We start from the raw sequence: 14,624 nt of genomic DNA on the forward strand, positions 1-14,624 counted from the left end.
GTATTTTCGAGACGTTCAGTTCGACTATAAGTTTATTGAAATCAGAGTTCAAATGGTCTCCGATTTAATTTTTGAAGTTTCTAACGTGATTGGTTGAAGACACAATTGATTTTTTTTTTTTTTTAGGGGGGGGGGACACTCACCTGCTTAGTTTTCTCATTTCTACCACACAACATGGCTACTAGTAATTTTTGGCTGACCAAAATTATTTCTAGATCTTATATTTCAAATTTTAAAGTAGACTCAAGGCACTTTTTATCAAAATTTACCTAGAGTTCGAAAAATATTGATTGATCATGATTGTGAGAATCATAAAATCTATATGATGAAGCACAACTTTTGATGCAATGCAGAAATCTTAAGGCAATTCAAAAGGATTCAAGAGCTTTTTAATTTACTCAGAAAAATTAAATCAGAAACTAAATAAGCTTAGATTGAGTAAGAGAGTGTCATGTGATCCGAGACATCATGATGAATCCATGGACACAAATCATCCAATCTGGATGTTTAAAGGCCCCTAAATTGGTTGAACTAGCTTGATCATTAAATCTTTCATTTGAGAGAAATTTAAATACGAATAATGATAAAATAAACGTTATTTTACATACCAAATTCTTTGATATTACATTTGACAATGTATAACTTTTACTATGTTATTTAATTCAAGAGCATCATCTAATATTGCACCAATTACGATATAATAATTTCTATTTTCACCTTTAATATCATAAAGGGGTGAATTTGTGTATTTGCATGCATTTGCTTTTTCCTTTTAGTATATTTCTTTCACTATCATATTTTATTCATTACAAATACATTTCTATATATGTTAATTTCAATATAATTATATCATATTTAATGTGAATTATATTCCATTGAATTTTATTTAGTTCTTTATTTTAATTTAAAACAATATTACTAAGATTAATAAGTACTCATATAAGATGTCAAGTCAGTATGTGCGTTGAATCATAAATAGAACTATAATTGCTATAAAATTAAAGTGTAATAACCAAACTCAATTTCTTTTAGTTTTTTAGAAGGTCAAATCTTCTACTTCAAAGTTTTATATAATTTTTATTCATCATTCTTTAGTGCATAACCCAACCATCGAATACATGATTAAGTCAATTTACTTAGCTAGCTTAGGAATATTTTTCACATTAAAAACTTTTACCTTACTTTTGGAGAGCACTCTTATTTGCCTTCAATTTGCCTCAACTACAATATGCAGGTCGTAACCTATCCAAAATAACATTAAAGGTGTCAAACAACATCAAAATAATGTCAGAAATAACGAACGTCTTCAAGGGCAACGTTGAAAGCATCAAACATCATTAAAGACAATGTCCAATACATCGAACGTCATCAAAGACAGTGTCAAACACATCGAATATCATCAAAGACATTGTTGATTACATCAAACATCATCAAAGACAATGGCAAAAGTGAACTAATTATTAAGTTATGTTTTAATAAAATTTTTTATAATATATTCTATGAAAAAGGATTGAAATGATGTTCAAATGAATTTCCTTTATTACCTTACTTTTTCTTCCTTTTTGTCGAATTAGATCTATCAGTCCTTTTCTTCCCATGGAACCCAATCGCATAAATTAATTTAATTTGAAATTATATCATCTTTTTTTCTATACCAAACAATATATTTACTTACCTATCTCTTACACTCTGATATCTGATTTCCAGAAATGAGATCATTGCCTCACAAACTTGTTTTCTTCTTCCCTTGTGTCGAATAGGCTATTTCTTCTTTTCTATAATTCCGACTCTAGACATTTTGGTCGGTCATGCAAAAATGCACAACTCTTCATTTTCGATCAAATTGAACAAATGCAGATGCTCAATCGAGCGAACCCCCTCCTTTGTTTGCGTCAAACAACAGTTGCCTCTTCTTCTTTTCTTTTGTCTTTGTCGTATAATAATCATCGAATAAAATTTATGAAAAAATATAATTGATAACTGAAGTCATCTTCGCGTCAATTGAAGCACACAAACTCCCTTTATCTATCGATTGACGTGCACGAACTCCTCTTCTTTGTCTTCGACTCCATTGAATTGTATTCCCTCTTACAAATGAAAGATAAGGAACTTTCTCTAAATTATTCCATCAAAATTTTGATCTATTAGCACCCATACATTTGTGGCGTAGAAATTTATGGTGTAGTTGTTGACCTCATCTTTGTATGAGGTTCACCAATTAAAACCAAATCCAAAACCAAGATCAAATCCAAAATCTCAAACCCAAAGTCAAGGCCAAAAGCCTATGTTCCATAACTTTTTTTGAGTGATTTTACAATCACCTCAAAGCCAAGTCAAATGACTTCCAATTCATGATCCATCAATTGAATATTGATTAGGCATATCTAGTCAACCCTCTAAATTTGAGGCCAATCTAAAACCTATAATTTCAAAAACTTAATTGAATTTCAAAGGTTGTAAAACATTTAAATATTTATCGCATATGCCACTGGATCTTGCATCTGATGGAATTTGACCTTGGGACCTTTCCTAAAACCTTTGAATATATCCATAATCATCTTTATGACATATTAAACATAAAATTGAATCTTTTGTGGATCATGGTTGACCTAAAGTTAACCAAGGGCCCACCTGACCAAAATGCCCCTTAAATGAAAAAATTGAAGTTTTCTCCAAACTTCAACATGACCCATCCACATTAGGCCATGAAACCTTGTCTAATGCATCCTAAACACCTTTATGAATGCATTGAACTCAAATTCAAGCCTTGGTCATACATGATTGAATAAGTCAACTCATGTTGACCAAATTATCCCTTAAGTGATCAATTAGGCATTTCAAGCCAAATGACTATTCCATAGCATGAGACCACCTCCATTAGTTTCAAATTACTCATTTAAACTTGTTGGACCAAATTCAACCCTTGATCTGACCTACTTGACCAAATCAGCCTTAAATCACAACCATTGGGTTTAGTGCACTGCGCAGCTCAGTACACTAACCCTATGACCTTAGTCATGCTCAGATTACCTCACTAGGAACCCCATACCTCAAATCATGCATCATTGGTAACTTGGGACAGTGATTGACCCAATTGATCTAGCCCAAGTTAGCCCAATTGATCATACGCTTTGGTCATCTCCATTTGACCTCTATATAAGCTTTGACCTTCATCAAACTCCTATGGTAAACTCCCATAGTGAATTGAGCTTGATTGGTCACCTTGGTCCAGTCATTAGTTGACTTGGTCAATTGAGTCAAAATCTGGTCAAATTAGGCCCATTTGGGCCAACCTCTTTCTTGCATTAAAATCAACCTCTTCAAACCCTCAAATCCACTTCAATGCATGGTATAAAAAATCCCCAAATCATTGATGAGTCAAATTCACTCAATTTCAAGTGAATTTGACCAAGTAAACTCAGCAGAACTTGGTCAAAACTCACTACATTCCCATGTCTTTGATCAAACTCAATACTATTGCTCCAAGCACTTGGCCACTCACTCAAATAGCTAAATGTACTGGTTTTTAATGCCACCTCAGCCCCCATTGACTGGTTTTACCAGTCAAATTGTTAAACAAGCTTCCAAGTGAGTTTAAATGGTCAAGCCACCTAAGCAAACTTTTTCTCCACCAAATGCTGCTCTAATCTGCTGTAAATCAGCCCAAATGCAACCTAAAGCCACCTCTAATGCAGCTCTTAAACCAAGCCGAGCCTTGGTTTAGCCTAATATGGAAAAAGGAAGTGGCCCCCCATCACATGAGCCAAGGTGAGTTTCACTCATCCTCCTGCCCTCTCCCTGGTTCCCATGCAACTTGGGACATGTGATAGGCATCAAAGAGTTCACTCAAAGCAATCTCAACCCTCCATTCCAAAAGCAAGGGCTTAGGGGGGGGGGACCAAAACCTAGGGGGGGGGGGGGGGGGGGGGGGGGAACAAAACCTAGAGCTCAATCTATCAAATTCATTCTCTTAGCAGCCTCCACTACTGAAAACCCTTCCCCTAGTCTCTCCAGCAACTCCTCTACCTTCTACAACCATTCCCCCACCATTTCCCACCTTCAAAACCTCATTTTAGTGAAGAGAGAGAGAGAGTTGTAGAGGGAGAAAGTGTAGTTTACAAAACTTTTAATCTAGCCACAACCAGCTTAAGAAGTCTTATGCAAAGTTAGAGAGGGCATCACCAGAAGCAAAAGGAGACCATGATCATCAAAATCCATCCATTGGTTGGTGAGAAAACTCAATATTTAACTAGTAAATCAATTTCAAACTACTCAAAATTTATAATGCATGGAGCAACCAAACTCTAGGCATTGTAAATATATATTACCATTTGTCTATGTTTCAAATTTTGTAGAATTTGAACGAGTATTTTAAAGTTATGTGCAATTGAAGATTTCAGTTCATTTCTGAATTGAAATCGATCTGGCTCGATCAGTACCGTCCTATCGCGCTGAATGCGTGATCGGATGGCCCACAGGATGCCATGTCGCCTAGATGAAACCTCGGGGACATTCCTGTGTTCAAACGCCCGCCATTACATCCAGATCGGGCCACGTTGCTCAATCTGAGCTTTCCGTGCTTCCGCGGCCTGATCGAATGACTTTGAAGCCATGTTGATGTGGTTAAGTAGAAATTGCATCAGCGGTTTCGTCTTGCCACATGTTCTAACACACGTCGGCTAAAGAAAATGCGTTGCCGCCATTTTTATTAATAAATTGAATTAAAAATTCAATTAATTGCTCAATAACTTCAACAATTCATAGAAAATCTGATGCGGACATCCAACCATCCATGCTAATTCGAGGAGTTGAAGATCGACGACCGAGATCACTTTGTTTTATTTTCATTTATTAAGTGTATTTTAATTTAGTTTCGCAATTTCCCTTTTTTACCCTCTCGTCTTATGTAAGCCCAAGGGGCAAATGTGTCTTTTAATTTCTCTTGAAGCCTATATATAGAGGCTCATTCTCTTGTATTAGGATGATGATTATGATGAATGAAAATTTCTACTTTTGATCTCTTTGTGAGTTCATATTTTCTTGATCTCTTGGTGAGTTCAACTCTCCTAGATCTCTGTGTGAGTTCTATGGAAAGCCCAAGGTTTTATGAAATTTGTTTTTTAGCATCTTAGGCATCCCCTGCATTTTTTCTAGATACGGTTGCTCTTAGGATTGATGTGATATGAATTTTCAAAGTAATTGGTCAATTTTGGACCCAAAACTTTGAAAATTCATAACTCCCAAAATTGATTGTATCTTGCTGTAATTTTTTTTGGGGTGTGATTGTGATAGGAAACACTTGAAGATTTCAAGTAAATCCTATCAATAGAGACGAAAAAAAGCAAAATACTCCACAAATCCCATGCAAAATCAACAAAACAGCATTTTTTATTGAAGAAATCAAACTAACGGAAGAAATAAAAAAAGATACAATTGATCCTCTATTCGAGAGGAGGATCTATCTCTCCCAAATCTCTAAATGCTGCTAGATCAGTCAACTAATGGTTGCTAATCGGATTCTCTGAACATTATGATCAATGATCACTAATGTTGGTAAACTGAAATCTATGGTATACTCGGGACGATAGAACCATGAGATCGTGATTGAGTTTACCTCAATTTCCCCCACAACTAAGACTAAAATACCTAGAACTATTCATTTTTAATCGAGAGTTCTCTTACACAATAAGAGGGGTAATTAACTATGACAGTTTGAATTCATAGGAAGTAAGAACTCATATTTAACTAAACCCTGATACTACTCTCAGGGAAAATCTGGCTAACTATAATCTGCCTTAAGGAGAATGAAATCTTCTATTTGCAAAGTGGGATTCATGCCTTAGTGCCGTTTTTCTTGAGCCAATAACGATCATCACCCTTAAGTCCTATATCACAACCTTCGACTACACTGCAAATACATCTCTCAAAACCCAAACCACAAATGCCTACTTCAAGACTTTCACGACAACTATCTCAGGTTATGCCAACTGCCATTCCATGTCACCATTGTTGACCATGCCAATAAGAACTTTCTCTTTTACATGATATTATTGCCTTCTCCAACTAAGGTAAAGGGCACTAACTTATACCTCCTTTTATACTAGTCAGAACTATTCAATTATGCAAGGTCTAGCAGTTTTTAACTAATAATATTTTCCACTTAAAAATTCTCTCATTGCTCCCCGCTTTATTTGAACACTTGTGTTTATGAATCGAATGAGATGAAGATACTCGAAATCGGTTCTCACTCTTCCTTCTTGATTTCTCTCACGCAACAATTTTATATATTTTTTAAATCAACTTAAAATCATGTCATGTATGTTAATCTGTGTTCTGCTAATCTTTAGCTTCTTGTTAATAGAAATTCCCTCATTTTTCTATTTTTTCTTTTACTTCAACAAAGGTCTGACTTATCAAATGTATATCATTTTCAAATAGCATATACTGTAAATTTTATTGAATATCTTTATAAGCATCGCTAAAACCAATATAAAATACTCCAAATATAATTCTACTTTGATCGAAAGTTCTTTAGTCACCATACAACTACTTCTAATACTAGTAACTATTTCTTTATATAATATATCTGAACTACTTTGTTGTGACCTGCTTTATAGCTGTGGGCTCCGAAAATTCGGCCCCGGCCTCCCCGCCGCGCTTCTTCTTATTCGGCGAGGGAGTTTTAACGAACTAAGTTCCGGGGTAAATTTTGGAAGGCAGATGGGTTTGTAGATAAGACACTACCCAGAGATTTCGCCCTCATTTTGCGAGGACTTTATGATCTGAGTTCTGGTTTCCTATACTGTTGGTTATTACATAGAGGTCAACAATAGCAATTTATTTATTTAACTTCTTGAGATTCGAGGATAAGAAGAGTTTATGTCAGATCAACTTTTGTCCTATAAATTGAAAATATGCTACAAACTTTATAAAGAAAATATGTTAGTATTTATTTTGCGTAAAATGACATGCTTGCTGGAATTAGCCAAGCACCAGGGGAAAATTATTACGTGTGGCGTCCAGATTCATTCGGACACCGCACGTAATAATCTCTCAGCACCAGGAGAGCTGTTTTATATGCTTTTCATTTAATGTAGATATTACTCATTCTTGAATAATGCGAACATGTTATTAATATCACCAATTTTCTTTTTTGATTATCATCTAGCATATTGCTGACATGTATGGTGTTTTTTGTGGCAGAATAATTCTATGCCTTTCAATAAATATGCCTATTTAACTACCCACAACTCTTATGCAATTGTTGGAGAACCAAGCCACACTGGTGTTCCAAGAAGCACCTTTACTAACCAAGAGGATACTGTCACTCAACAGTTAAATGTATCTGACCTTGGTTCACTCTACACATTAATTAGGACAGTTTAGTAGTTTTAGGAAGTGAAGAGATGCTTCTTCTAATTCACTTGATCTTTTGTCTCGCAGAATGGTGTTCGAGCTCTGATGTTGGATACTTACGACTTCCAAGATGATGTTTGGTTATGCCATTCACCAGAAGGGAAATGCAATGATTTTACTGCATTTGTTAGTAAATGTTATACTAATTTTTCTCATTTATTCATAAAATTACAGAATTTACTCTCTTGAATGCTTATACTACTTATTAGGCACATAATTTACCAATCTCAGTGGGCATTTATGGTTTACTTGATAGCAGAAATTTATAATCTGCATGGTTAATTAGTTCAAATGTAGTTATAATGGAAATCCACGTTGAGGCAATTTCAAGTGGTTCCTACTAATCAATTGCTTTGGTGATTACATACATTAGCTTTATTATTATTTTTTTCTCGAGGAGCATACAAGTCATACATATTGTTATCATTGAGCTCAAAACTACATGTGCATGTGTAAATCGCATTAAAAATGAAGAATTGCATGTTAGGTTCTATTAAGGTTTGTGCCAATCAACATCACCTTTTGTGTAATCTATAATTTCTGTCATCAATCTGAGAGTTTTTTACAGAATTTTGAATTGTTGCATTTGCATATAAATTTTATTCAGTATAATATAGTGGATTATATTTCCCTTGACTTTCTGTTACTGAAAACCAACCAAATTTAGGAACCAGCCATCGATACTCTCAAGGAAATTGAAGCCTTCCTATCTGCAAACCCATCAGAGATTATCACATTAATATTGGAAGATTATGTACATACACCTAATGGATTGAATAATGTTTTCAATCGATCCGGTTTACTGAAGTTTTGGTTCCCATTGTCAAAAATGCCGCAAAATGGCCAGGATTGGCCATTGATAAGTGACATGGTTGCAAACAACCAACGCCTTCTTGTCTTCACTTCCATCAGATCTAAGCAAGATAATGAAGGGATTGCTTACCAGTGGAACTTCATGGTTGAAAACCAGTGTAAGCGTTGCATCTTCCTCTTATGAATATCTACTTCTCCCATATTTTAAACATGATAAAATTTTCTTTGATTCAAGTTGTGTACCAATTTTCATGCTCTTTTTTTCCCCTCTAAAATCTTGTGTCTAGACAAGGGGTTGGCTGACCCCTATCGTTTTGTTCAAGGCCAAATTACAGTTAAATGACAACGACATCTGAAAATCAAAGCAATAAAGCCTAATATAGCTAAAACATAAGTGCACGCAGACATTTGCCGGCATACAAAATGAAAGAGATTGAAAATTACAGAAACAAGGAAATCATCCCATTAGTCTCAACTGAGTGAAAGAAAATATTGCCAATCCATCATAGTAGTGTCATAGCAACTACTTTCCAAAGAAAAAGGATCCTATCAGTTAAAGATAATCATTTAATATGGATGATGATGTAGGATACTTTGGGTATAGGGTTTACTTATATAAACCTAAAATGAGATGAACAAAGAAATAAATAAAAGTTCACAATTCACATATTCTAAACTTTCAATTTTAGTTAAGACGAGACATTTGACACAAAGTCAGAAAACATACTTTATTGAGTTTATTCAATTGAAACGATAATTTAGATGTCGTCAAATATGAATTTTCACAAGAAATTTGAGAATCAAACATAATACTTTATAATAGTTTAAATTTACATTATGAAAAGGAAAATTGGCCTACATTAAACTTGATAAAATCTCAGTTATAAACACAAATCAATCATTAGATGGTTTAGTTGAAACGACCAAGCAACGTGCGTGTCGACGTGATGCATCACTTGAAGGATCAAACGACATCCGATTGTCAAACGGATTGCACCGTTGCAATCAAGATGTCGAATTCGCCCAAGTGGGGACCCTTCGCAGTTAAATCAGACCGGGATGACCGACACCCAAAATTGACGTGCGAAGTAGCCCAAATGAAGTCCGATCGCGAAACGTATTTTTCTGTTGCGTACGAAACATCGTCAACACCCAAAAATCATTATCAACTCGTTTAATTGGAGTCATCCGAGGTGCGATATGAATCCCGAGGCAACGACATGTAAAACAAGGAAATTGGTGTGCGACGCCACCCAAATGACGTTTGTTCGTGAAACGGATTTCATTATTGCGTTCAAAACATCATTTATACCTAAAAGTGACAATAAATTTGAGCAATTAAAGCTGCATGAGAATATTGGCAAGCATCTCGACGAAATGCGCACATATCAAGGAAATTATCGTGCGACATTGCCCAAACACGTCTAATCGCAAGATGGACTTCTCCGTTGCGTTCAGAACATCATCAATACTCAAAAATCACTTTCAATTTGGTCAAAGAAAGTTGCCCGATGAAATTGACGCGGGTCTAGAGGCAATGACGTGCAAATTGAGGAAATTGACGCATGCCGTTGCTTAGAAGACGTCCAATCGTGAAGTGGAGATTTTGGATGGAGGAGACAAAATGCATCCGCTAGAGTCGCTCTCTAGGGAGGAGATAAGTAGCGGGTACGAACGAAGGGATGTTGATTTTATATGGAGAGGTGCGGAATATGAACGTCGGGGTGTTGATTTTGAAAGGAGGAGAGCGGATTTTGATGAAGGCTTTGGGTTTGAGCGCCGAAGGGTAGAGCATGACACTTGGGGAGAACATCCTTTGCGAGGAATGGGTGGCCATGGAGGATTCAGGGAAACGGAGATGACCTGAGAGTAAGGAAGCTGAAGATGCCCATCTTTGAGGGAGAAGATGAACATGGGTAGATATACAAGGTGGAAAGGTACTTTGCAGTTAACGGGTTGACAGAGGAGGAGAAATTGATAGCGACAAGACTTTTTTGGAGGGGAAGGCATTGGCGTGGTATCAGTGGAGGGACATGATGCAACCCATTTGGAGTTGGAGGGAGTTCAAGGACTGTTTACTAGAACGTTTCCGAACTAGTAGGGGAGGAGACTTCTATGTGCAGTTCTTCGCCCTGACACTGGAGGGGAATGTGGTAGACTACCATGAAAGGTTCAAGTACCTTGCCAGTAGGCTAGACCGACTGTCAGAGACAGTGCTAGAGGGGAACTTCATGATGGGGCTTAAACTAGAGATCCGAGTAGCAGTTAGAGTGATGAGGCCATGTGACTTGTGGGAGGCCATGGTGCTGGCATGGTTGGTGGAGGACCAAAAGTACCTGGAGAGGGGGGCTAGGTGCAGCAGGTCAAGGGACAGGATGACTACCACCTTCTTAGCTCCCAAGGGGCCCACACCGAGGAGTCTGAGAGAAGTCTCGAAGGAGAAAACTGGAGGAGGGAGATTTGGGAGAAATTTCAAGAAGCTTATTGAGGAGTTGCAGTAGATGCGGGCAAGGGGGTTGTGCTTCATATGTGATGAGAAGTACACGTCGGGGCATAGATGCAAGAACTGAACTTTTCAGGTTCTCATCGTTTGTGATGCCGAGGAAGCTGAAGAGGGAGGTGAGAGTGGGTCATTGGAAGAGGAAGAGGAGAAGTTACATCTAGATGTGGAAAAAGTCTTTATGAACTTCGTGGTGGGATTCACCTCAAATCACACCATGAAAGTGAAGGGAGAGATAGTTGACAGAGAGGTGGTGATGCTGATCAATAGTAGGGCCACCCACAATTTCATCTCCAATCGATTGTTGATTTGTTGGGGGAGAAATTAGTGGACACTGGAGGCTATGGGGTGATGATGGGCACAGGGAAGGTGAAGATTGGTAGAGGAGTATGTAGGGGAGTAGTGTTTACTATTCAGGGGATTGAGGTGAGGGAAGATTTCCTTCCCTTTGAATTTGGAAGCACTGACATCATCCTTGGGATGAAGTGTTTACAAACCTTTGGAGATACCAAGGTAAATTGGGGAGCGTTAAGGATGGAACTGGAGGGGGAGGGAATGAGGATGGTGATTAAGGGAGATGCAGGATTATCTAGAGCTATGGTGTCTCTTAAGACCATGGTCGGGACCATACAGAAGATGGGGGGAGGGATCCTGGTGGAACTCCAGAGCTTAGAAGGGGTGACTTTGGAGGCAGGGGGAGACATTCCTTTGTCAATACAACTACTCATTCAGCAATTCAAGAGGGTTTTTCAACCACCCCAAGGCCTATCCCCTCAGAGGGAGCTGGAGCACTCCATTACACTGAAGGAGGGGGCGTCACCAATCAGTGTTCATTCACACCGCCACCCTCAAATTCAGAAGGATGAGATATATAAGCTAATTCGTGAGATGTTGGAGGAAGGGATCATCAGGCTGAGTGTGAGTCATTTCTCTAGTCCAATCCTACTGGTCAAGAAGAAGGATGAGAGTTGGAGGTTTTGTATGGATTACAATGCATTGAATATGGAGACTGTGCCGAATAAGTTTCATATTCCTGTGATTGATGAGTTACTTGATGATCTATATGGAGCAGTGGTGTTTTTCGAGTTGGACTTGAAGTCAGACTATCATCAAATCAGAATAAAAGAGGAAGATGTTTAGAAGACGGCTTTCATGACATACGAGGGGGACTACGAGTTTCTGGTGATGCCGTTTGGGCTTACTAATGCTCCTGCTACTTTCCAATCCTTGATGAACAGGGTGTTTCGGCCGTAACTCTGAAAGTTTGTCTTATTTTTGTTTGATGACATGTTGGTGTAAAGCAAGACCAAAGGGGAGCATTTGAAACATTTGAGGGTGGTCTTTGAAGTTTTACAGGAGCGTCAGTTAAGGGCCAACCTAAAGAAGTGGAGCATCGCACAGGCTAGGGTGAAGTACTTGGGGCATGCGGTATCACATGAAGGGGTGGCAGCTGATCAAGCCAAAATATAGGCAATGTAGAAGTGGCCTTTACCTAGGAACGTGAGAGAGTTGAGGGGTTTCCTAGGATTGACATGATACTACCAGAGGTTTGTGAAGGGGTACAACAACATTGCTTGGCCTCTGACATAACAGTTAAAGAAGGATGATTTTTTGTGGGGGCAGTGGCTACCCAGAATTTTGAGAGATTGAAGAAGGCGATGACCACAGTACCAGTTTTGGCTTTACTAGATTTTAGTCAGACTTTTGTGGTGGAGACAGATGGTTCCAGATATGGGTTGGGGGCAGTGCTGATACAAAATCATAGACCCATAGGCTACTTCAGTCAAGTGTTGACAGCTAGAGCTAGGCTGCAGCCTGTGTATGAAAGAGAATTGATGTCTATCATATTATCCATTCAGAAGTGATGTCCATACTTGCTGGGCCGACACTTAATCGTCAAAACATATCAAAGGAGTTTGAAGTATATGCTGGAGTAGAGAATGGTGACTGAGGAACATCAGACGTGGATGTCCAAACTCTTGGGATACGATTTTGAGATTCATTACTAACTAGGGTTGGAGAATAAGGCGGCTGATGCCTTATCCAGGTGTGGGGAGAGCTCCAGGAGATTACCATTTTAGTACCCTTGATGGTGGATTGGGGGGCTATTAAGGAAGAAAGTGTACTGGATGAGGAGTTGAGGAAGATTCTGATGGATTTGTTACATGATAGTAGCAAGCCACCAAGGCTATTCCCTTGAGGGAGAGAGGCTATTGTACAAAGGGATATTTGTGATGCCACGAACCTCCATCCATATGCCCCACCTACTGCAAGAGTTCCATGGAGTGTGGTTGGCGGCTATTCTGGGGTACATAAGACATACAAAAGATTGGCGGCTGAATTATACTAGAAGGGTATGCATAAAGATATGGAGGAGATTATGACAAGGTGTGAGGTGTGCCAGAGAAACAAGTACGTGGCTATGGCTCCAGGGGGTTACTACAACCCTTAGCACTTCCATACAGAGTATGAGAGGAAGTGTCCATGGATTTCATAGATGGTCTACCACGATCTGAGGGATTCACATTTATTATAGTGGTGGTTGTCAGGCTGAGTAAATATACACATTTCATCTCCTTCCGACACCCCTAAACCACAGTCACAGTGGCTACAACATTCATCAGGGAGGTGGTTAGGTTTCAGATAATTTCAGAGTCGATAGTTTCTGACCGAGATAAGGTATTTCTCAGTCAGTTTTGGAGGGAGTTGTTCAGGTTGCAGGGTACAGTTCTTAAGAGAAGCACTGTCTACCACTATCAGATGGACGGGCAAACGGAGGTAGTTAACAAAAGCTTGGAGACTTACTAGAGGTGTTTTGATTCAGAAACACCACAGATGTGGGCCAAGTGGTTAGCTTGGGTCGAATATTGGTACAATACATCGTAGCACTTAGCTTCTCAGATGGAAGTGACCCTCCACACTTGGTTCATTTTGGGAAAGGAAGCACACCAGTCTTATCAGTGGAGCAACACTTGGAGACCTGCTGAGTGCACAACAGATAATAAAGAAGCAGGCAGATGCACATAGGAGGGACATCCAATTCGAAGTAAGGGGAGAGGGTGTTCTTAAAACTGCAACCCTACAGATAGAAGACAGTGGCCCACAGGAGGAACCAAAAATTGGCCCCAAGATATTTTGGGCCCTACAAGATAGTGGAAAGGATTATAGCAGTTGTGTAACAGTTGAAGTTACTCCCGACCGCCACCATACACCCAGTATTCCATATGTCATAATTGAGGAAAGTTATAGGGGAGCATGCAGTTAGTGTAGAGCTACTGACGACTCTGACTGAGGAGTTGGAAGTGGTCTTAGAACTACTGGAGCTAAAAGGGGTGAGATCATTGTTAACCTTCATATAATATCTAATGAAGAATAAAGATGAAATGCATACCTGCTCCAATCTATCGGGTCCACGAATATTGCCGGATATCTCGCATACCTCGGACTGTCGAAGGATCCCCGAAATCCTGCGAGCTGCTCCGATTTGCAATCAAATCCCGTCGAAATCCCTGCTGGAGCCGCTGGAATCGCATCTCTTCCCGCAAATCCCGCTGTGCTCGCATCTCATCCCGGGATTTTTGCGAGAAAACCTGCGACAACTCCTCGATCGAGCACCCAAATCTCCTTTAAATACCGACCCAACCCCATGGCTTTCGGCTGCTCTCACGCTCGATCTCCTCTTCAACGACCGAGCTCCCTGTTCCGTTCCCCTTGCTCCTCCCGTCCCTGCCCTGTTCGCAATCCGTCGGCCGAGAGAGAGAGAGAGAGAGAGAGAGAGAGAGAGAGAGAGAGGGAGGAACTTACCAACCGTGCTCCTCCATAGCCAACCCGCTCCTCTCCGTCTGATCCCGTCCAGAGAAGCTTCACATCCTCCTCTTGCGAGCTCCTACGGGTT

The 14,624-nt window shown here is 39.1% G+C and overlaps 1 protein-coding gene across 1 annotated transcript in view; it reads left to right on the top strand.

The window, feature by feature from the left end:
* Positions 1 to 14,624, top strand: part of LOC110112575 (PI-PLC X domain-containing protein At5g67130) — a 33,511-nt gene that overhangs the window by 12,277 nt on the left and 6,610 nt on the right. The window contains exons 4-6 of the mRNA XM_028694333.1: positions 7,204 to 7,341; positions 7,444 to 7,542; positions 8,084 to 8,387. Of these exons, the coding sequence (XP_028550166.1) occupies positions 7,204 to 7,341; positions 7,444 to 7,542; positions 8,084 to 8,387 (541 nt within the window). The remainder of the gene's footprint in view (positions 1 to 7,203; positions 7,342 to 7,443; positions 7,543 to 8,083; positions 8,388 to 14,624) is intronic.

The sequence above is a fragment of the Dendrobium catenatum genome, unplaced genomic scaffold, assembly GCF_001605985.2.
Source record: "Dendrobium catenatum unplaced genomic scaffold, ASM160598v2 fragScaff_scaffold_459, whole genome shotgun sequence".
NCBI lineage: Eukaryota > Viridiplantae > Streptophyta > Magnoliopsida > Asparagales > Orchidaceae > Dendrobium > Dendrobium catenatum.